Below are 15140 nucleotides of genomic sequence, written 5' to 3' on the forward strand. Positions count from 1 at the left end.
AGAGCAACAGGACCACTGAATGGTTGAGGTATTTAACATACATACACCAATCACTGATCATGTCACTGAAATTGCCCCAAACTTCACACATGCACCAAAGGCAGTAATAAATCAGCTCAGAGTGTTCTGATTTAGGGTTTGTGTTATGTCATGATGTTTGAAGGTGGAATAAAAGGAAACTAAATTCTAGATATAAAGACCTGGAGGTTTTTCCCTCCATTTCACATATTAGATAAGAAGAATAAAATATATCAATACTCACTATGATGAGCAAAAACCTGCTTATAAATTACTACTTTACACCAGATTACTCACTATTACAAAAGGGCTATACATAACAAAGTTGTCTTTAAGTTAAAAAAGATGCATTCACCCCTGGCTTCAAGAAATACCACAACTCTAAGAGATCTCACATATGTTTCTTTAAACATGATGACATTCAACTGTGAAATATTTTTATATATATTTATATATATATTTATATCTCATATACTCATGTATGGCTAAGGACAGTCCGAGATTCCATGGCGTTCAGTATCTACGGTCACGGTTTGCACGATCAGGGAAAGCCCACACAATGATTGCAGAGACTTTGAATTGCTCCTTTATCCTTTCTGTGTTTTAGTAAGTGTCAATGGTACAAGCTGATTTGGATGCCAATCACTCCATTGAATTTAATTCTCTTTAGAGAATCAATGTGAATTCACACAAAATGTCTCTTCTCTTCACACTCCTCCAATTATAATCTTAAAACATGGGCACTCCCAGGACCTACAAGAGAAAATGTTCAAATTCAGTTCAGTGTTTAGAGTTACCAAGCAAACGTTTCATTCAAATCACCAGTCCAGATGGGTCTGATTAGTATTTATAATAGCGAGATGCTCTCCCCCTCTCTGTCTTTTTGCACAAGGGCAATTCAAACTATCTGAAATCACTCCTGCTAGTGCCATCTAGTGGTGATCTCTCTTTCACGTCCTTAGTGTCGGAGTGAACGAGTCCCCCATTACCGCTGAAAAGCATCATAACCCAGGAAATGAGTGCTTCTTACAGACTCATCCATGATGGAGGCGGGGTCGAAAAAGTCGGGCTTCAGTTCCGAACGCTCTCGCCGATTCTTCGATGGGGGCTGCAAGATACGAAAGAGCAGACAATAAGGATAAAATGTGCAAAAAGAAGCGGCATTTTATTTAATTAGTTATTAAATGTGACGGTAATAGTTATTTAATGTGTATTAAATCTATCACATACACATACTGTATACATAAACAACAAGTTCAAAAGTTTGGGCTCAGTAACAATTTTGTTTTGAAAGAAATTAATACTTTTTTTCAGCCAAGATGCATTAAATTGACCACAAGTGACATTAAAGACATTTAAAATCTTACAAATGATTTCTAGTTCAAATAAATGCTGTTCTTTTGAACGTTCATTAAAGAATTGTGGCTAAAAAAAGAAGAAGAAAAAAAAAACATTAAGCAGCACAACTGTTTTCAATGGTTTTTTATAATTATAAGAATTGTTTCTTGAGCACCAAATTAGCATATTAGAATGATTCAAGGTTTCTTTTTTCAAAACCTTTTTAAGACCAAGTAAAGAATATTTAAGGAATAAACTGAATGGAACACAATACGCCAATATGTTTTCATAAGTAAATGTTATTAGCAAAACACTTCAGAGTTTGAAAAAACAACTTCCAAAAAGATCTCCATTACATTTTAATTACTTCAATATCTCTTCTCCCAACCACAATAATATGCAAATAACTTTTACTTTTCATTCTGATAACACTGCAAAAAAAGCTATGTTCTTCCTCAGTATTTTTATCTGGTTTTCCAGTGCAATAGTCTAAAGATTCTTAAGTCAAGATGCATTTACTGGAGAAACAAAATGACATAAGATGTCTTGTTTTCAGAATTTTTTTTATGTTTATCTATGATTACAAATATCTGCCAGTGGGCTTAGTTAAAAAAAAAATCAACTTAATTCAAAGGAAAAACTAGTTTTAATACCTCATTGACACATATTTGTTCTTGTTTGAAGCATAAACTTAAGTCCATAAACAAAACTTGACATTTTGTAAGCATGTATGCAAGTAAATGTATTTTGATTTTAGGATGTTCAGATAATTGTATGGGAAAACAAAATACAAAAATACTGAGGAAGATATTCATTATTATATTCTTATGCAGCACATGCAACATTTAATGTCACCCTTCTATGCAAGACCCTTCTAAGGCCTTAATTTGCAGAAGGGTGAATTAAGACTTTTAAAGACTTTAAGAACAACAGAAACCCTGTGATTTCTGAAGGATCATGTATGTGACACTGAAGAGTGGAGTAATGGCTGCTGAAAATTCAGCTTTGAAAAAAACCATCATAGGAATAAATTACATCATAAAATATAAAACAGTTATTGTAATACTATTTCACAATATTACAGCTGTGACTGGGCAAGATTCTTCTTTCAGAAACATTCAAAATCTTTATCGACCTCAATTACTATGTAATAATTTAGACAAAAAACCTAGTCCTAGAGACCAAAATCATAAATACAATTGAAATTTAGCTTAAGCTTATTACCAGATCAATATCCATGGTGTCAAAGTCCATGCCTTCATTGAGATCCTCAATCCGGCCTTCTGATGACATCATCACATCTTCCACAATGGGTTCCTCATCATCCTCCATCAGGCCAGTTCCTCGACGACTGCAAACATTCGCAAACCAACAATACAATGTTTTTGTGTGCATTTAAAGGGCATTTGACCGCTGGACTTGTTTTAAAAAAAGCAGTGTAAAGTTACATTTTGAGAGTGATTTATCTTACATGGCATGCTGAAGGTTGCTCCTTAATTTGGCGTAGTTCATAGCTCTCTCCTGCTGCTGTCTGGCCACCTCCTCTTGCTGCTGTCTCTGTGCTAGCATCCAGGTGACTTGTGTGCTGTAAAACAGTATCAGCACACCTCACTATATCCCTTCAATCCCAAACTAGACGCTAAGCAGCAAACACGTTTCATGACTGAAAATAGCTGTACTGAGAGTGTCATGCCAGACACATGATGCCATGTCATGATGCTCTTACTTGTAGTCCATGGGTGATTGGTGGTGCTGTGGCTGAGGAGTCTGAGGGTGTGTGTGCTGCTGTTGCTGATCGGGGGTCATGGAGTACACCCCCATGTAGCTCTCCTCAGGACGCAGGCGTTTGGGTTCTCTCATGACGGTGGAGGTGAGGTGGGGTGACGGCATCATGACGGGCATCTGCATGCTCTGCTCACGGTTCATCCACACCTCGCTGCTGCTGCTGCTGCTCTCCTCTGCACACAGACAGCAATTCAAATCAATTCACATTTATTTGTATAGCGCTTTTCACAATACACATCGTTTCAAAGCAGCTTTAAAGAAAATGCATGAGTCCACATTACAATCTAGAGTGATCTGTTATCAGAGGTAACTGTCTCAGTTATGCATTTCAGAAATGTACATATACAAAATCACAGTTAGATAAAAATGTATTAATTTAAACAATGTAATAATTTAAGGCAGTAACAATGAGCTCACTGAAGAAATGTATACTTGTTTGTTAACAAATGATTATGACATTTAGGGCGCTTTCACACTTGATTCGATTGCTTGCTCCGAACCCGAGTTCGATTGCTCCCCCCTCCCCCTGCCCCCGATGGACTGTGTTCACATTATATTATTTGTATCCGAATCGCGGTACGCTAGCGTCATCAAGCTGCAGCTGGCGCGTAATCGTGTTGCTTGGTAACCGCTATGAATGAAAAGGCGTCAAAATGGATAGAATTGCTCGCTTCACATTTGTTCTTTTTTTTTAACCTTTGGTTTTGTTTTCAAAGAAAAGATACAGAAACACACTTGCGTCTGTCTGCCGCAAAAGTACTAAAATCGTTCCAAAGACAGCGGGCTGTCCTCCAAAGACAATTTTTGCGGAGACAAGCAGAAATCATCTCTCTGCTTGCAGTGTGTCAATCTCGCTTTTCATCAAGGTGAGCGTATACACACACACACACACACGCACGCACACGCATGCACGAAAGACAAGAGCTAACGTTATTACATTATACGTCATCAATAGCGGTTCACTTCTGTGATATGGTACGATTGCGTTCATATTAGCAGCGAACTGTACTGGAGTTCACATGAACCGTACCCCAGACCACCCTTTTTAAGCGGACTCGAGTATGGTTCGCGGGTGCGCACCCGAGTTCGGAAGACAGCGTTCACATCATCCAAACAAACCGAACTCTGACGTCATTCAAACCTGGGTGCGCACCAAAAGTGCTAGTGTGAAAGCGCCCTTAAATAAAATGTAGCATTGGTGCATGTTGATTCAGAGTTTGCGTCATCTGACGTCTTCGCAGCAGGACAATCATTAAAGTTGTGATGAAACTGAAGTAGCAACAGGTCTTTCCTTCCGTATTGTTACATATATCAGTATGTAATGGATTATATAAAAAGAAAAAATGTAGGCAAAGGGCTAATGGTGCGTTCACAGGGTTCGTACACTTTTTCCAAGGTCAAATTCAAGCACTTTTCAAGCACTTTCCAGGTCCATTTTAAAGCTTTTTCCAGCACCTTACACTACCGTAAATTACATACCAATACATAGTTAAAATTATTATTTAGTGTTTTTATCACATCAAAAGAGATAAACAGCCAAATGTTTCATAATAGCAGAGGGCTGCACGATATTGAAGAAAAATTAGATATGCGATAACTCATTAAATAATGCAATATTCAATATGCAATACAATAATGCTTAAAGTGTGTCTGTCAAATTAACTTAAATGATCTTTAAAATATCTTTAAAATTATATAACCTACACATACATGTTTCACATTCTTTTTGTGATAAGAAAATATCCCTACAATTTCAAGACAGTGAACATCAGTGTTTTACTGTAGCATAAGAAGTGTTATTTTAACATCACTGGGGTTTAGGGGGTTCAGGTTATCCTACATTAGGTTTATTTAACAACAGAAACTGATTAATCAAATAAATGTAAAAATAAACACTGCTTAGTTATAAATATACTGATTCTTATTAAAGCTACAAAAGTCAGCCAAAACCAGTGAGTGATTTTTTGTATTTTGTTCATGATCCCAGTTATTGCAAGCCGTTGCGATATGCAATTATGCATATTGTAATATATACAGTTGCAATATTTTGATATATTGTGCAGCCCTAATATTTAAGCCAATCACAAGTTTTATTCTTCAAAATGTATCACTAAGTATATAGCCTAAAGCATATGATTAATATACTTTTCATTATATTAATGTTCAAACATTGCTTACCAGATAATGTGATTTATAGGCTGTAAAACTGAAATAATTTCAAATATGAAGACTTAGGATTTGAACAGAAATATTTGACAGGCCTTCCCGTTTTGGGACACATTCTTGATATAGACAAGGTTTGAACAATATCTGAGTGCACAGGAACCTGCCTGATAAATGTATTTCATTGCCAAGACATAACGTTTTACGTTTTACATAACATTTACTGGAATAGAGCAGTGCAAATATTGCATAGGGCCATCCTAAACCTTACAGTAACAATATACTACTTATGACACTGACTGATTTCAGTTCAGCAATCAACGACTGTTGTTATGCACTGGGCTAACGTTTGCAGGTTGCACGTTACACTTCTGTAATTTTGGCAATGTTCACTGCATATGCAAACTGCAAATGAATGTGACATAACGGACATGTAATACTTACATTACATTATCACACCAAGTACTCTGTCACTAACGGCCCTTTCAGAGAGGACGCGGACCGCGCTGCGCTATGAAATGAAACCGATATATTTCAATGGCTTGCGCCGCGCGACTCGGACCAAAGCGGAGCTCAGCGAGCTCGCGCGCACGCCGCGGTCAAAGTTTAAAATAGTTCAACTGTTGCCGCTGCGTGGCCAATAAAAACGGTGCATCCAAACAACCGCGGAAATCAAAATGAAAACTCCGCCTACTTTTGCTCTGGCCATCGTAACGCAAATCAATATGTATCTGATTCTGAAGGGCTACATTTTTTTCTCCGTTTAATAAAGAACTATTTCGTCAGAAAGATATTTCTTGTGAAAGAAATACAGTTACAAATTCAAGCATTTTCAAGCATTTTATCCAAAATTCAAGCACTTTTCAAACCTTGAAAACACATCATCAAAATTCAAGCACTTTCAAGGATTTCAAGCACCCGTACGAACCCTGCGTTCAAGTCCTCCTGGGAAGTTCGTATTTCTGAGTTGGGAAGTCGTGTTTACGACGTCAGGTGCGCTCAAGTTCATTTCATAAGAGCAAGATGGCGGTGTACCTTCCCTTAATTAACTACATAAAACTTGCGCCACGTTTCTCACCGACACGCCCCCAACTCGTAAACATCGGGGCTTAAATAAAATCCCAACTTCCCACTCGTAATTACGACTTTGTGGTGGAGTTCATGTGTGTTAAACTCGAAAATATGATCTTTTCTACATGATTTGAACGCACCATTATTTCTGTTGACTGGATGTTGAGATGTGCACTCAAAAATGGAGGCAGATGAACATGAGCTTGCAGGGGTAGGTTAAATTGGACTCATTGATTGGATAAGTCCTGCATACGATTATTAAATCACATTAAATACATTATTTGTCTGATTTCTTGAATTCAAACTGTTTTACCTTCCGGTAATTTCCTCTTGCCGGTGGCAGGCTTAGCTTTTTTACTCCTGACGGAGGAGCCTCGGCTACTGATGCCACTGACCACAGACATAGTGTCATCATCACCCCCCGCCTGCAGTGAGTTTCTGTAAGAGATGAGGGGCAGCCAGCAGTCTTCTCTCTGCAGGGCCATCTGAAATGTCATGAAGCGCTCCAAATACATGTGCCTTTTGGGGAAAAGAGAGAGAGAGCCAACATTAGCTCCAACAGCTAATGAATGCTCCACAAAGTCCAGTTATGCACCTGCGCTTATGCTGAGGTCAATAAATGGTTGCTTACACAGTCCGCTTGTCCTGACGCATGAGTTTGGATGAGAACTCGCTGAGAATGTCCAGAAAAGCCAGGTTGAGGGGAGGATGTCCCTCACCCTGAGGATTGGACTCTTTGAAGGCAAACTCAATACCGTCCCTTTAGACAGAGAGCAACATAAACATGTGATGCAACTCCACACAAAAGGTTTTTCTCACCCAAGAGGAACTGAATGGAATCTTACTTGTGTAACATGGCGATAGCCTCTCTAGTCTTGAGCTGATCTAGACCAAAAGTCAGAGAGAAGCGCCGAGCGAGCTCTTTAATGCCACAGAAAGATGAGGATGAACGGTCGAAGCTGGGTCCCAGATCTGACAGCATCTCATTGAAGAGCTGAACAAAGCAGAAGGAAAAAGACGTGAACAACCGGCAAACAAAACCCAGTTTGATGGAAGATACAAAACATTGCCACTGACCTGCTGTAAGCTCAGAATGAGCGTCTTTGCACATTGGATTTTGTCAATCTGTCTCGTCTTGCTCATAGTTTCCTTGATGATGTCACCATAGTCATTGTAATACTGAACAGGAAACAGAAAAAAATTTGCTTTAGTGACCATTAAAGGGAATTAATGAACTGAAAATGCATATTTAACAAACAAAAAGACTCACCCTCATGTATTGCTTAAAAATATCGGCACCAGTGTTTATCTCAACTACATTGTAGATAATGAGTTTGCAGTATGCGGCCAGCAGGTTCCGCCTCTTGTGCAAAGCTTCGATTTTTCCAGCTTCATCATCCTGCTGCCCATCTGATCAAAAATAAAGACAGACTTTCAAATAATGCTCATGAATGTGACTGAGCAGCTTAAACTACAGGGAAAACCGCTGCCCTCTAGTGGTCACTTTAAAACCCGACTCCTGAAAACAAAAAAGGAATGCAAGTTGATTTGTCCAAATAACTCTCATTTTAAACTATTCATTCTACTTCAGCTAAAGCTCAGTGCACAGCAGGATAAAGTGTTGCTAGAGTCTCTAATCTTTAAATCAATTAAACGCTTCTAAAGCCAATTTCCTTTGTGTTGTCTTAGTGTTAAGCATTTAACATTAAACAGCCAGGGGCGCTAAATCCATTCAGCAAAGCCTGTTAGCTCTAACTGAAAGTCGTTACGCTATTTGCAGTGATAGACCTGTGCTGTTGCTGTCTTCATCCTGGTCTATGAAGACATGGTCCAGGATGAAATTGAGAAGATCTGACTGCAGGGACATCTCAGACGTGTATACTAGGGGCTCGAGAGCTTCCCTCCCCCCAGAGATGATCTGATGGCTGAAGATCAGCAGCAGGTCACAGAGGATGGTGAAGGTCTGAGGGAGAACATACTGTCAGGTACAGCCTGGTTGTGGCATGAGGGATAATGCTTCTTGTGACCTTTCATACAGACCTGCTCTTTGACGGCAGTGTTGACGCTGGTTAGGTAACGCTGGCACATTAGACAAAACGCCCTCATCTGCTTCCTCAGAGTCAACATGTCCTCCTACAGAGACCAAATGCATTGTTGACTTCCAACAAACCACAGTACACAAGCGGGAAGAATGAATGCATACACATCATATGAATAGGAGCTACCTTTTTAGAAGTGCCCTCAGAGACCTTGGCTAAGCTCCAAAGAATGACGTAATGTGTGCACTGCAGTGCGTGAATGACAATCTGAGAAGTCCAGAGAGACATTAACGTTAACTGACAATCATGAGGCAAAGGCAAAGTTTCAACTGATTTCAAGGTGGTATTTCTATGGAAGCCCATTTATTTAAATAAATTAAATAAATAAATAAATAAATAAATAAATAAATAGGTAACTGTGAGAAAAAAGAAAAAAAATAAGAAATAAAAATCACACTGAGATTGCAAGTTGCAATTCAGAGAAACAGTTTGAATTGTGATGAAAAAAAGTCAAAATTACATAAATTAGTCACATTTGTGAAAGGTGAAGCCACAATTGTGTGATATAAAATTGCAATTAAGAGAAAAGGTTGCAATTGTGAGATATGAAGTCTCAATTGTAAGAGATTACAAAAGTACGAGGCACAATTAAAATAAAGTCACAATTCTACACTATAGATGCAACAACAAAAAAAAGTTAAAGGGATAGTTTACCCAAAAACTGCATAATTTTACTTACCCTCAAGTTGTTCCAAACCTGTATGAATATCTTTATGTTGAACAAAAAATTAAAAGATATTTTAAAGAATGCACCCATTGACTTCCATAGTATTTATTTTCCTACCATGGAAGTCAATTGCTACTGTCAACTGTCTGATTACCAAAATTCTTTAAAATATCTTATTTTGTGATCAACAGAAGAAAGAAACTAAAACAGGTTTGGAACAACTTGAAGGCGAGTTTCATTTTTGGGTGAACTATCCCTTTAAAGTCTAGCCCAGTCAGGCACTACTACAATAGTTCTGCATTCACCCTATATGCAGCCTTAAAATGAATACCTGCTCAGGCATGTCACCATTTTCAATACCAGTGTTCAGTAACTTGTAGTTGCTGGTGAAAAGGTCCCATTTTGAGAGATCATGAGCACTATAACATACATAGAGATGAAAGGGGTTTAGACATTTGCCCAGTAAGCAGGGGTTTTCAAACCTGTCCTGCAGCACCCCCAGTACTGCACATTTTGTATGTCTCCCTTATCTGACACTTCAGGTCTTGCATATGAATTAGGTGGGGGTGCTCCAGGACAGGTTTGAAAAATCCCTGCCATAAGTGATAATCTGATCAAGAGAAACACTATATGATGATACAGGAAAGCCTTACTTATGGAAAGCTGTGATCCTCTTCAGTGTGGACAGAACTTGGTAAGCATCATCTTCATCTGGGTCTTCACCCTGTGAAAGAAACAAGCTGCTCATGAGACGGACTGCAACTTTCTGAGCTTCTGCATTCAGAGGACTCAATGACTGGTTTGGACAGAGTACTAGGGATGTGTAAAATATACGTTTCCGTAACTGACTAACCTGTCTTAAGGAAGCCCTGAATGCTATTTTATGTCACATGCACCAAACTCTGATGAGCTACATGTGGATATTTTTATAAATTGAATTTGAAATATTTTAACATATTATATATACTGTATACACACACATACATGCATATACAACAAACAGTTAAAATGTATCTGTGCTAAAAGCCTGGAATTCAATCACTGGTCAGTAAAATCTAACAATTACATAGATTTTACTAACTATTACTCAGACATTTTGAGATGCAACACATACTACACCACTTTAGAGCACGACTGCTAAAAATATTAACAATTAATGAAAAAATCTAAATAAACTAGTGCACCTCACTAATTAAATTGTCATGTTGGATATGGAAGCCAGACCATCCCCAAAGAGATCTCCAGAAAAACAGTGTTGCAGTAGAAGCAGAGCACAAATACTCAATCCAAACTTTTGTTCCTATGCAAACATAGAACATCAAAGTGCTCCTGAATCTCCACCCTGAGCCACCCGCTGTCCTCACCTCCTGCAGGAAGTCCTCCAGAAGCTTGTTAAATTTGTCCACTTGCTCATCCAAGAGCTGGCTACGGGCGATATCCACCCGGTTAAAGATGGTGAACTCCTCGTTGCACAGGGAGTGGTAGGTTTTGGAGCAAGCCTCAAGCACATCTGTGTCCGTGTGCTTCTCCACAATCTCTCTGATTTGTCTTAACAATGAATCCAGGTGCTGTGAGGGGGAAAAAAACACAGCTTTCATTCACATTCTACACAATCAGTCTATTGTCAACAATCAGTGTGCATTTATTCTGTTTAAACGACATGCGGTTCAGACCTTTTCCAAACGCCCTGTGGTGTAGATTTCCAGATCAAAAAACTGGGCCAGTTGCAGCAGATTTGTCACTTTCTCTGCATCTACAGAGTACTGTGAGAAAGAAAAAAAAATATATCAATTGAGCCTCTTTAAATACCATTTCATGTTGCCTTTGACTTTTAATGGACTTTAACCTTTGCAAGTAAAGCTGGCAGTGCTATAGCGAAGAGCTCCGTCATTCTCGTCCGGTCATCAAGCTGAGTCTTCTTCTCCTTCGCTGTCAGAACCTGAAACCAGACCAAGTGAGAATTGAGAACAGCGTGTAACAGGTAACGTGTGAAAGCAGGGATCTGTCTTCAAGAGCTGGTCGATGCATGTGGCATCAGGTCTTACCCTCTTGCCCGTGCCCCTGCCCACAGGAGGATGGCACTCTGCAGCCTGACGGATGGTGCACAGCATGATCTCTATCAGAGCTGTCTCCTGTCTGTCCGACAGAGCTGGAAAACACACAAAGGTAATTAATCTCTCACTCCCTTTGGAGCGAGTAAAAGTTCTGCTGGTGTGTCACCGAGTCAGACCTTCCTCTCCAGGCAGTGGCTCATCCAGCAGCAGACTGATCATGCACTCCCAGTCCTTCAGGATCTCTGCTGCACAGTCCCACATACTGTCCACTAGGTAGGCTGCATGCTCGTGAAGCTAAGGATCAAAACATAACACGCTATAAAATCTCAGTTTATGTGTGCAATTAGAATATAATTATATAGTGCTGTCATATTAGACTCATAAGAAAGACTATCATGCTTCATTACTGAATTGTATTTCACTTAAACTGTCTAGAATAGAAGAAAACTGAAAAAATCAACATGATGTATAGAGAGTTTGTGAAACTTGTTTAAAAAGTCATCATTTTTGCAATTCTGTTAAGTGACATTAGTCGCACAGAAATAGCACCCTTTAACAGAACTGTCGTCACATCATTTACAATGATGTTGTTGATGTTACCTCACCTCACTCTCCAGGAAGAAAAAGACAGCGGTTTTGATGAGGTTGGCATTCATGCTCTGTCTGCCTCGTCTCTTGGGCATGCTGTCATCTTCAGGGTCTCGATGACTGAACAATCTGCAAACAAAGATGAAAAGGTTCACCTCAATCTAATATTGTCGAACCACCACGTCCGTCCGACCGTTCATTCATTCTCGTCTTTTCTCTAGATATAGTTTTGTCGTATGACTTTCAGCAGGTCAAAGACTAGGTTTACTGCATGTACAACTTCATGAGATCTGAAGAACCATGAATAAAACTCACTTTTTAAAGAGGAACTCTCCTGCTGCCACAGCGACGGGGCGGTGGGCTGAATACACAAGGTGGTACACACTCTCACAGTCTTCTGCAGTCAGAACCTCATCACTGCTACTGCAATACCAAACAACAACAGCATATGAGCACAGCTAGTTCTGCCAGCAGTGTTTCAGGAAATCAGTCAAATGTTGGTTCAATAACCACTCATTCAGTGAATAATTTGACTGAACAATTCATTAAGAGCACTAGGTCATAAGTAGGGCTGGGTATTGACACAGATTTCACAATTCGATTCGATTTCGATTCACAAGCTTGCGATTCGATCCGATTTCGATTACGATTCGATTCGATTCGATTCAGTATCGATTATTTTGGATATCAGGTACAATACATTGTAAATTTTCTCAAGGAAAACTGGAAAATAAAATGGAACAAAATTATTGTAAACTATGGGAGTCAGTTGTAGCCTATAGGCTTCATTAGCCTACTATAATATTGAAGGTAAAAATTAACTGATTTGTATACAAATACTTAAAATACACTTTTATTTATTTTTATAATAATAAAGTTATATGAAAATATAAAAATTTAAATGGTGGCTGTCATAAAAACTTTCCAGATTTATTCAAACATGCATTTAATATTGAAGAACAATAAAAATTATAATGATTATGTAATATGGTGCATATATTTAGCAAAATGCTCCTCTCTAGAGTTAATTTTTCCAGCTGACTAACGAGTTTATGGTCACTGGATATGGTTTTTCTGAGGTAAATGTGACGTTACATTACATTGTTTACTAACGTCTTTCCACGGTTGAAACACTGATTGAGCGATTCCATGTGAAATGATACGGACTTCGATAAGTTGTACTCTACCTTTTAACACACTTTCAGATGCTCATTCATGTTTATTTCGCGCAGTAACTGGTGTTATTAATGCGGAAGAGAAGATCATGTGCGCTCCGCGTTGCTGCTTCTCTTGAGCTGAGCCAGAGCGATCTCACGGCACAGCGCCAAAACGGCAATTATGTTTTTGAATTTCGTAAGAAAATGGACGTAATTTGAAATCTGAGACTTTGTTTCATATCAATAATAACAAAGCACAAAGATTATTGCGATTTATTGGATGGGATGCGCGCATCAATGCTCCATTAATTCATCAACTGAAAACAGGATGACTAATCGATTCTTGGGATTTAAGAATCGATATCGTTTCGTAAAAATGAGAATCGATTAAAATTGAGAAATCGATATTTTTTACCCAGCCCTAGTCATAAGTGTCATTTGTTTGTTAATTATACCACACTACCATTCAAAGGTTTGGGGTTGGTACGTAAGATTTTCTTTTTTAAAGAAGTCTCATATGCTCACCAAGGATGCATTGATCAAAAACACAGTAAAAAGGTAATACTGTGAATTATTATTACAGTTTGAAAAAACGTTTATTATTTTCAATATTTTAAAATATCTTTTATTCCTGTGATGTCAAAGCTGAATTTTCAGCATCATTACTCAAGAAATATCTCCTTTTTAATCATCAATGTGTAAAACAGTTGTGTTGCTTAATTTTTGTGATGCTTTTTTTTTTTTTCAGGATTCATTGATGAATAGAAAGTTCAAAACAGATAGAAGTAAAAGTAGAAATCGTTTGTAACATTACAAAAAATAAAAGACATATGTAAATGTTAAATTGACATGTTAAATGTAATGTTTAAAATGTTTTGACAATATTTTGTAACACTAAACCACAAACCACTAACCCCAATTCAAATCACTAACTTAAATCAAAAGAAACTCAGCTATCCACCTAATTTTTCAGGTAAGAGTGTCCGTGGTCAGTTGTAATTTTAATGTGTCTGGCTTCCAGTGTCATTCACTTCCAGTTATTTTTAACTGTACAAAACATTTTGTTATGCTGCTTGATATTGCAAACTGGTATTTCTTACCATATTATTTTAATGTAGTGTCTGAATTACAAACACGCTGGTTTGTAGCGAAAACAGTTTTACAATTCACTACACTTTGATATATTATTCTTGTTATTTACTTATAGCGGCTAATGCATCAGAAGTCTCACACATTCACAAAAAAACACCTTACTTCCACGTTGAAAAATAAGGTGGACAGTAGAAAGTGTATTCAGGATTTTACACGTACTGTAACACCAGCGTGAGCAGTTTTATAGCTTGCACTGCAACATCATACTCCTTGTCCAGTGTCATAGATACGATGCGGTCCTGATGAAGACAAACAGATAACCCCGTCATACTGACTTCAAACACTCAATAGTGAAAAAGCACATCGTTTTATTGTCAAATATTGAAAAGATACATAAAAATCATTTGTTTAAATTCTCAATTTCAGAGAGGAGTATTTTCCTTTCTGTGTTTTCTCTATTTTGGATGAAGCTTCCCCAGATGGTTCTCTCACCTTGAAGCGGCTGGTGAAGAGCTCCAGTTTGGCATTGAGCTCGCGGTTATAGTACAGCCCCTGTAGAGCTGTGAGACACTTCAGACGTACCTCACCTTGCTGAGAGAGAGAGAGAGAGAGAGAGAGAGAGAGAGAGAGAGAGAGAGAGAGAGAGAGAGAGAGAGAGAGAGAGAGAGAGAGAGAGAGAGAGAGAGAGAGAGAGAGAGAGAGAGAGAGAGAGAGAGAGAGAGAGAGAGAGAGAGAGAGAGAGAGAGAGAGAGAGAGAGAGAGAGAGAGAGAGAGAGAGAGAGAGAGAGAGAGAGAGAGAGAGAGAGAGAGAGAATTTAGTTCCAACTCTAGGAATGTGTCGTGACTAACTCCATCTGACACTATATTTAGGGATTAAATGAAAAGGGAGAGAAAAATGATTGAATTCCCACCTTGTCGTGCATGGTCCAGCCCACATACTTAAGATAGCTGTCATTAAGAAATGCATCACTGTACATTTTCATCCACACGCCGATCTCCTCGATGCAGATTGCACGGATCTCTGCTATTGCATCACTGAGGAGGGATAACAGAAGCACTTAAGCCCACAGACACCCACAGGAACATATCAGAGAATTACTGAGTGGTA

General features: G+C 38.5%; 1 protein-coding gene across 2 annotated transcripts in view; it reads right to left on the reverse strand.

The window, feature by feature from the left end:
* Nucleotides 1–610: 610 nt before the first annotated feature.
* stag2b (STAG2 cohesin complex component b) overlaps nucleotides 611–15140 on the reverse strand; it is a 33146-nt gene continuing 18616 nt past the window's right edge. The window contains exons 10-34 of one of the 2 annotated variants that reach the window (XM_084132567.1): nucleotides 14944–15067; nucleotides 14525–14623; nucleotides 14252–14331; nucleotides 12099–12206; nucleotides 11801–11912; nucleotides 11372–11489; nucleotides 11187–11290; nucleotides 10988–11080; nucleotides 10815–10904; nucleotides 10506–10709; nucleotides 9795–9865; nucleotides 9473–9560; nucleotides 8601–8681; nucleotides 8416–8508; nucleotides 8164–8338; nucleotides 7646–7785; nucleotides 7453–7554; nucleotides 7221–7369; nucleotides 7007–7135; nucleotides 6689–6894; nucleotides 3083–3314; nucleotides 2828–2941; nucleotides 2581–2707; nucleotides 1049–1126; nucleotides 611–771 (exon numbers count right to left, since the gene is read on the reverse strand). In XM_084132567.1, the coding sequence (XP_083988693.1) occupies nucleotides 748–771; nucleotides 1049–1126; nucleotides 2581–2707; nucleotides 2828–2941; nucleotides 3083–3314; nucleotides 6689–6894; nucleotides 7007–7135; nucleotides 7221–7369; nucleotides 7453–7554; nucleotides 7646–7785; nucleotides 8164–8338; nucleotides 8416–8508; nucleotides 8601–8681; nucleotides 9473–9560; nucleotides 9795–9865; nucleotides 10506–10709; nucleotides 10815–10904; nucleotides 10988–11080; nucleotides 11187–11290; nucleotides 11372–11489; nucleotides 11801–11912; nucleotides 12099–12206; nucleotides 14252–14331; nucleotides 14525–14623; nucleotides 14944–15067 (2941 nt within the window). In that variant the 3' untranslated portion in view covers nucleotides 611–747. Of the gene's footprint in view, nucleotides 772–869; nucleotides 1127–2580; nucleotides 2708–2827; nucleotides 2942–3082; nucleotides 3315–6688; nucleotides 6895–7006; nucleotides 7136–7220; nucleotides 7370–7452; nucleotides 7555–7645; nucleotides 7786–8163; nucleotides 8339–8415; nucleotides 8509–8600; nucleotides 8682–9472; nucleotides 9561–9794; nucleotides 9866–10505; nucleotides 10710–10814; nucleotides 10905–10987; nucleotides 11081–11186; nucleotides 11291–11371; nucleotides 11490–11800; nucleotides 11913–12098; nucleotides 12207–14251; nucleotides 14332–14524; nucleotides 14624–14943; nucleotides 15068–15140 lie in introns of those variants that run through there. The other variant, XM_084132566.1, reaches the window with a different exon arrangement.

Source organism: Abramis brama (assembly GCF_963993115.1).
Source record: "Abramis brama genome assembly, chromosome: 13".
NCBI classification, from domain to species: domain Eukaryota; kingdom Metazoa; phylum Chordata; class Actinopteri; order Cypriniformes; family Leuciscidae; genus Abramis; species Abramis brama.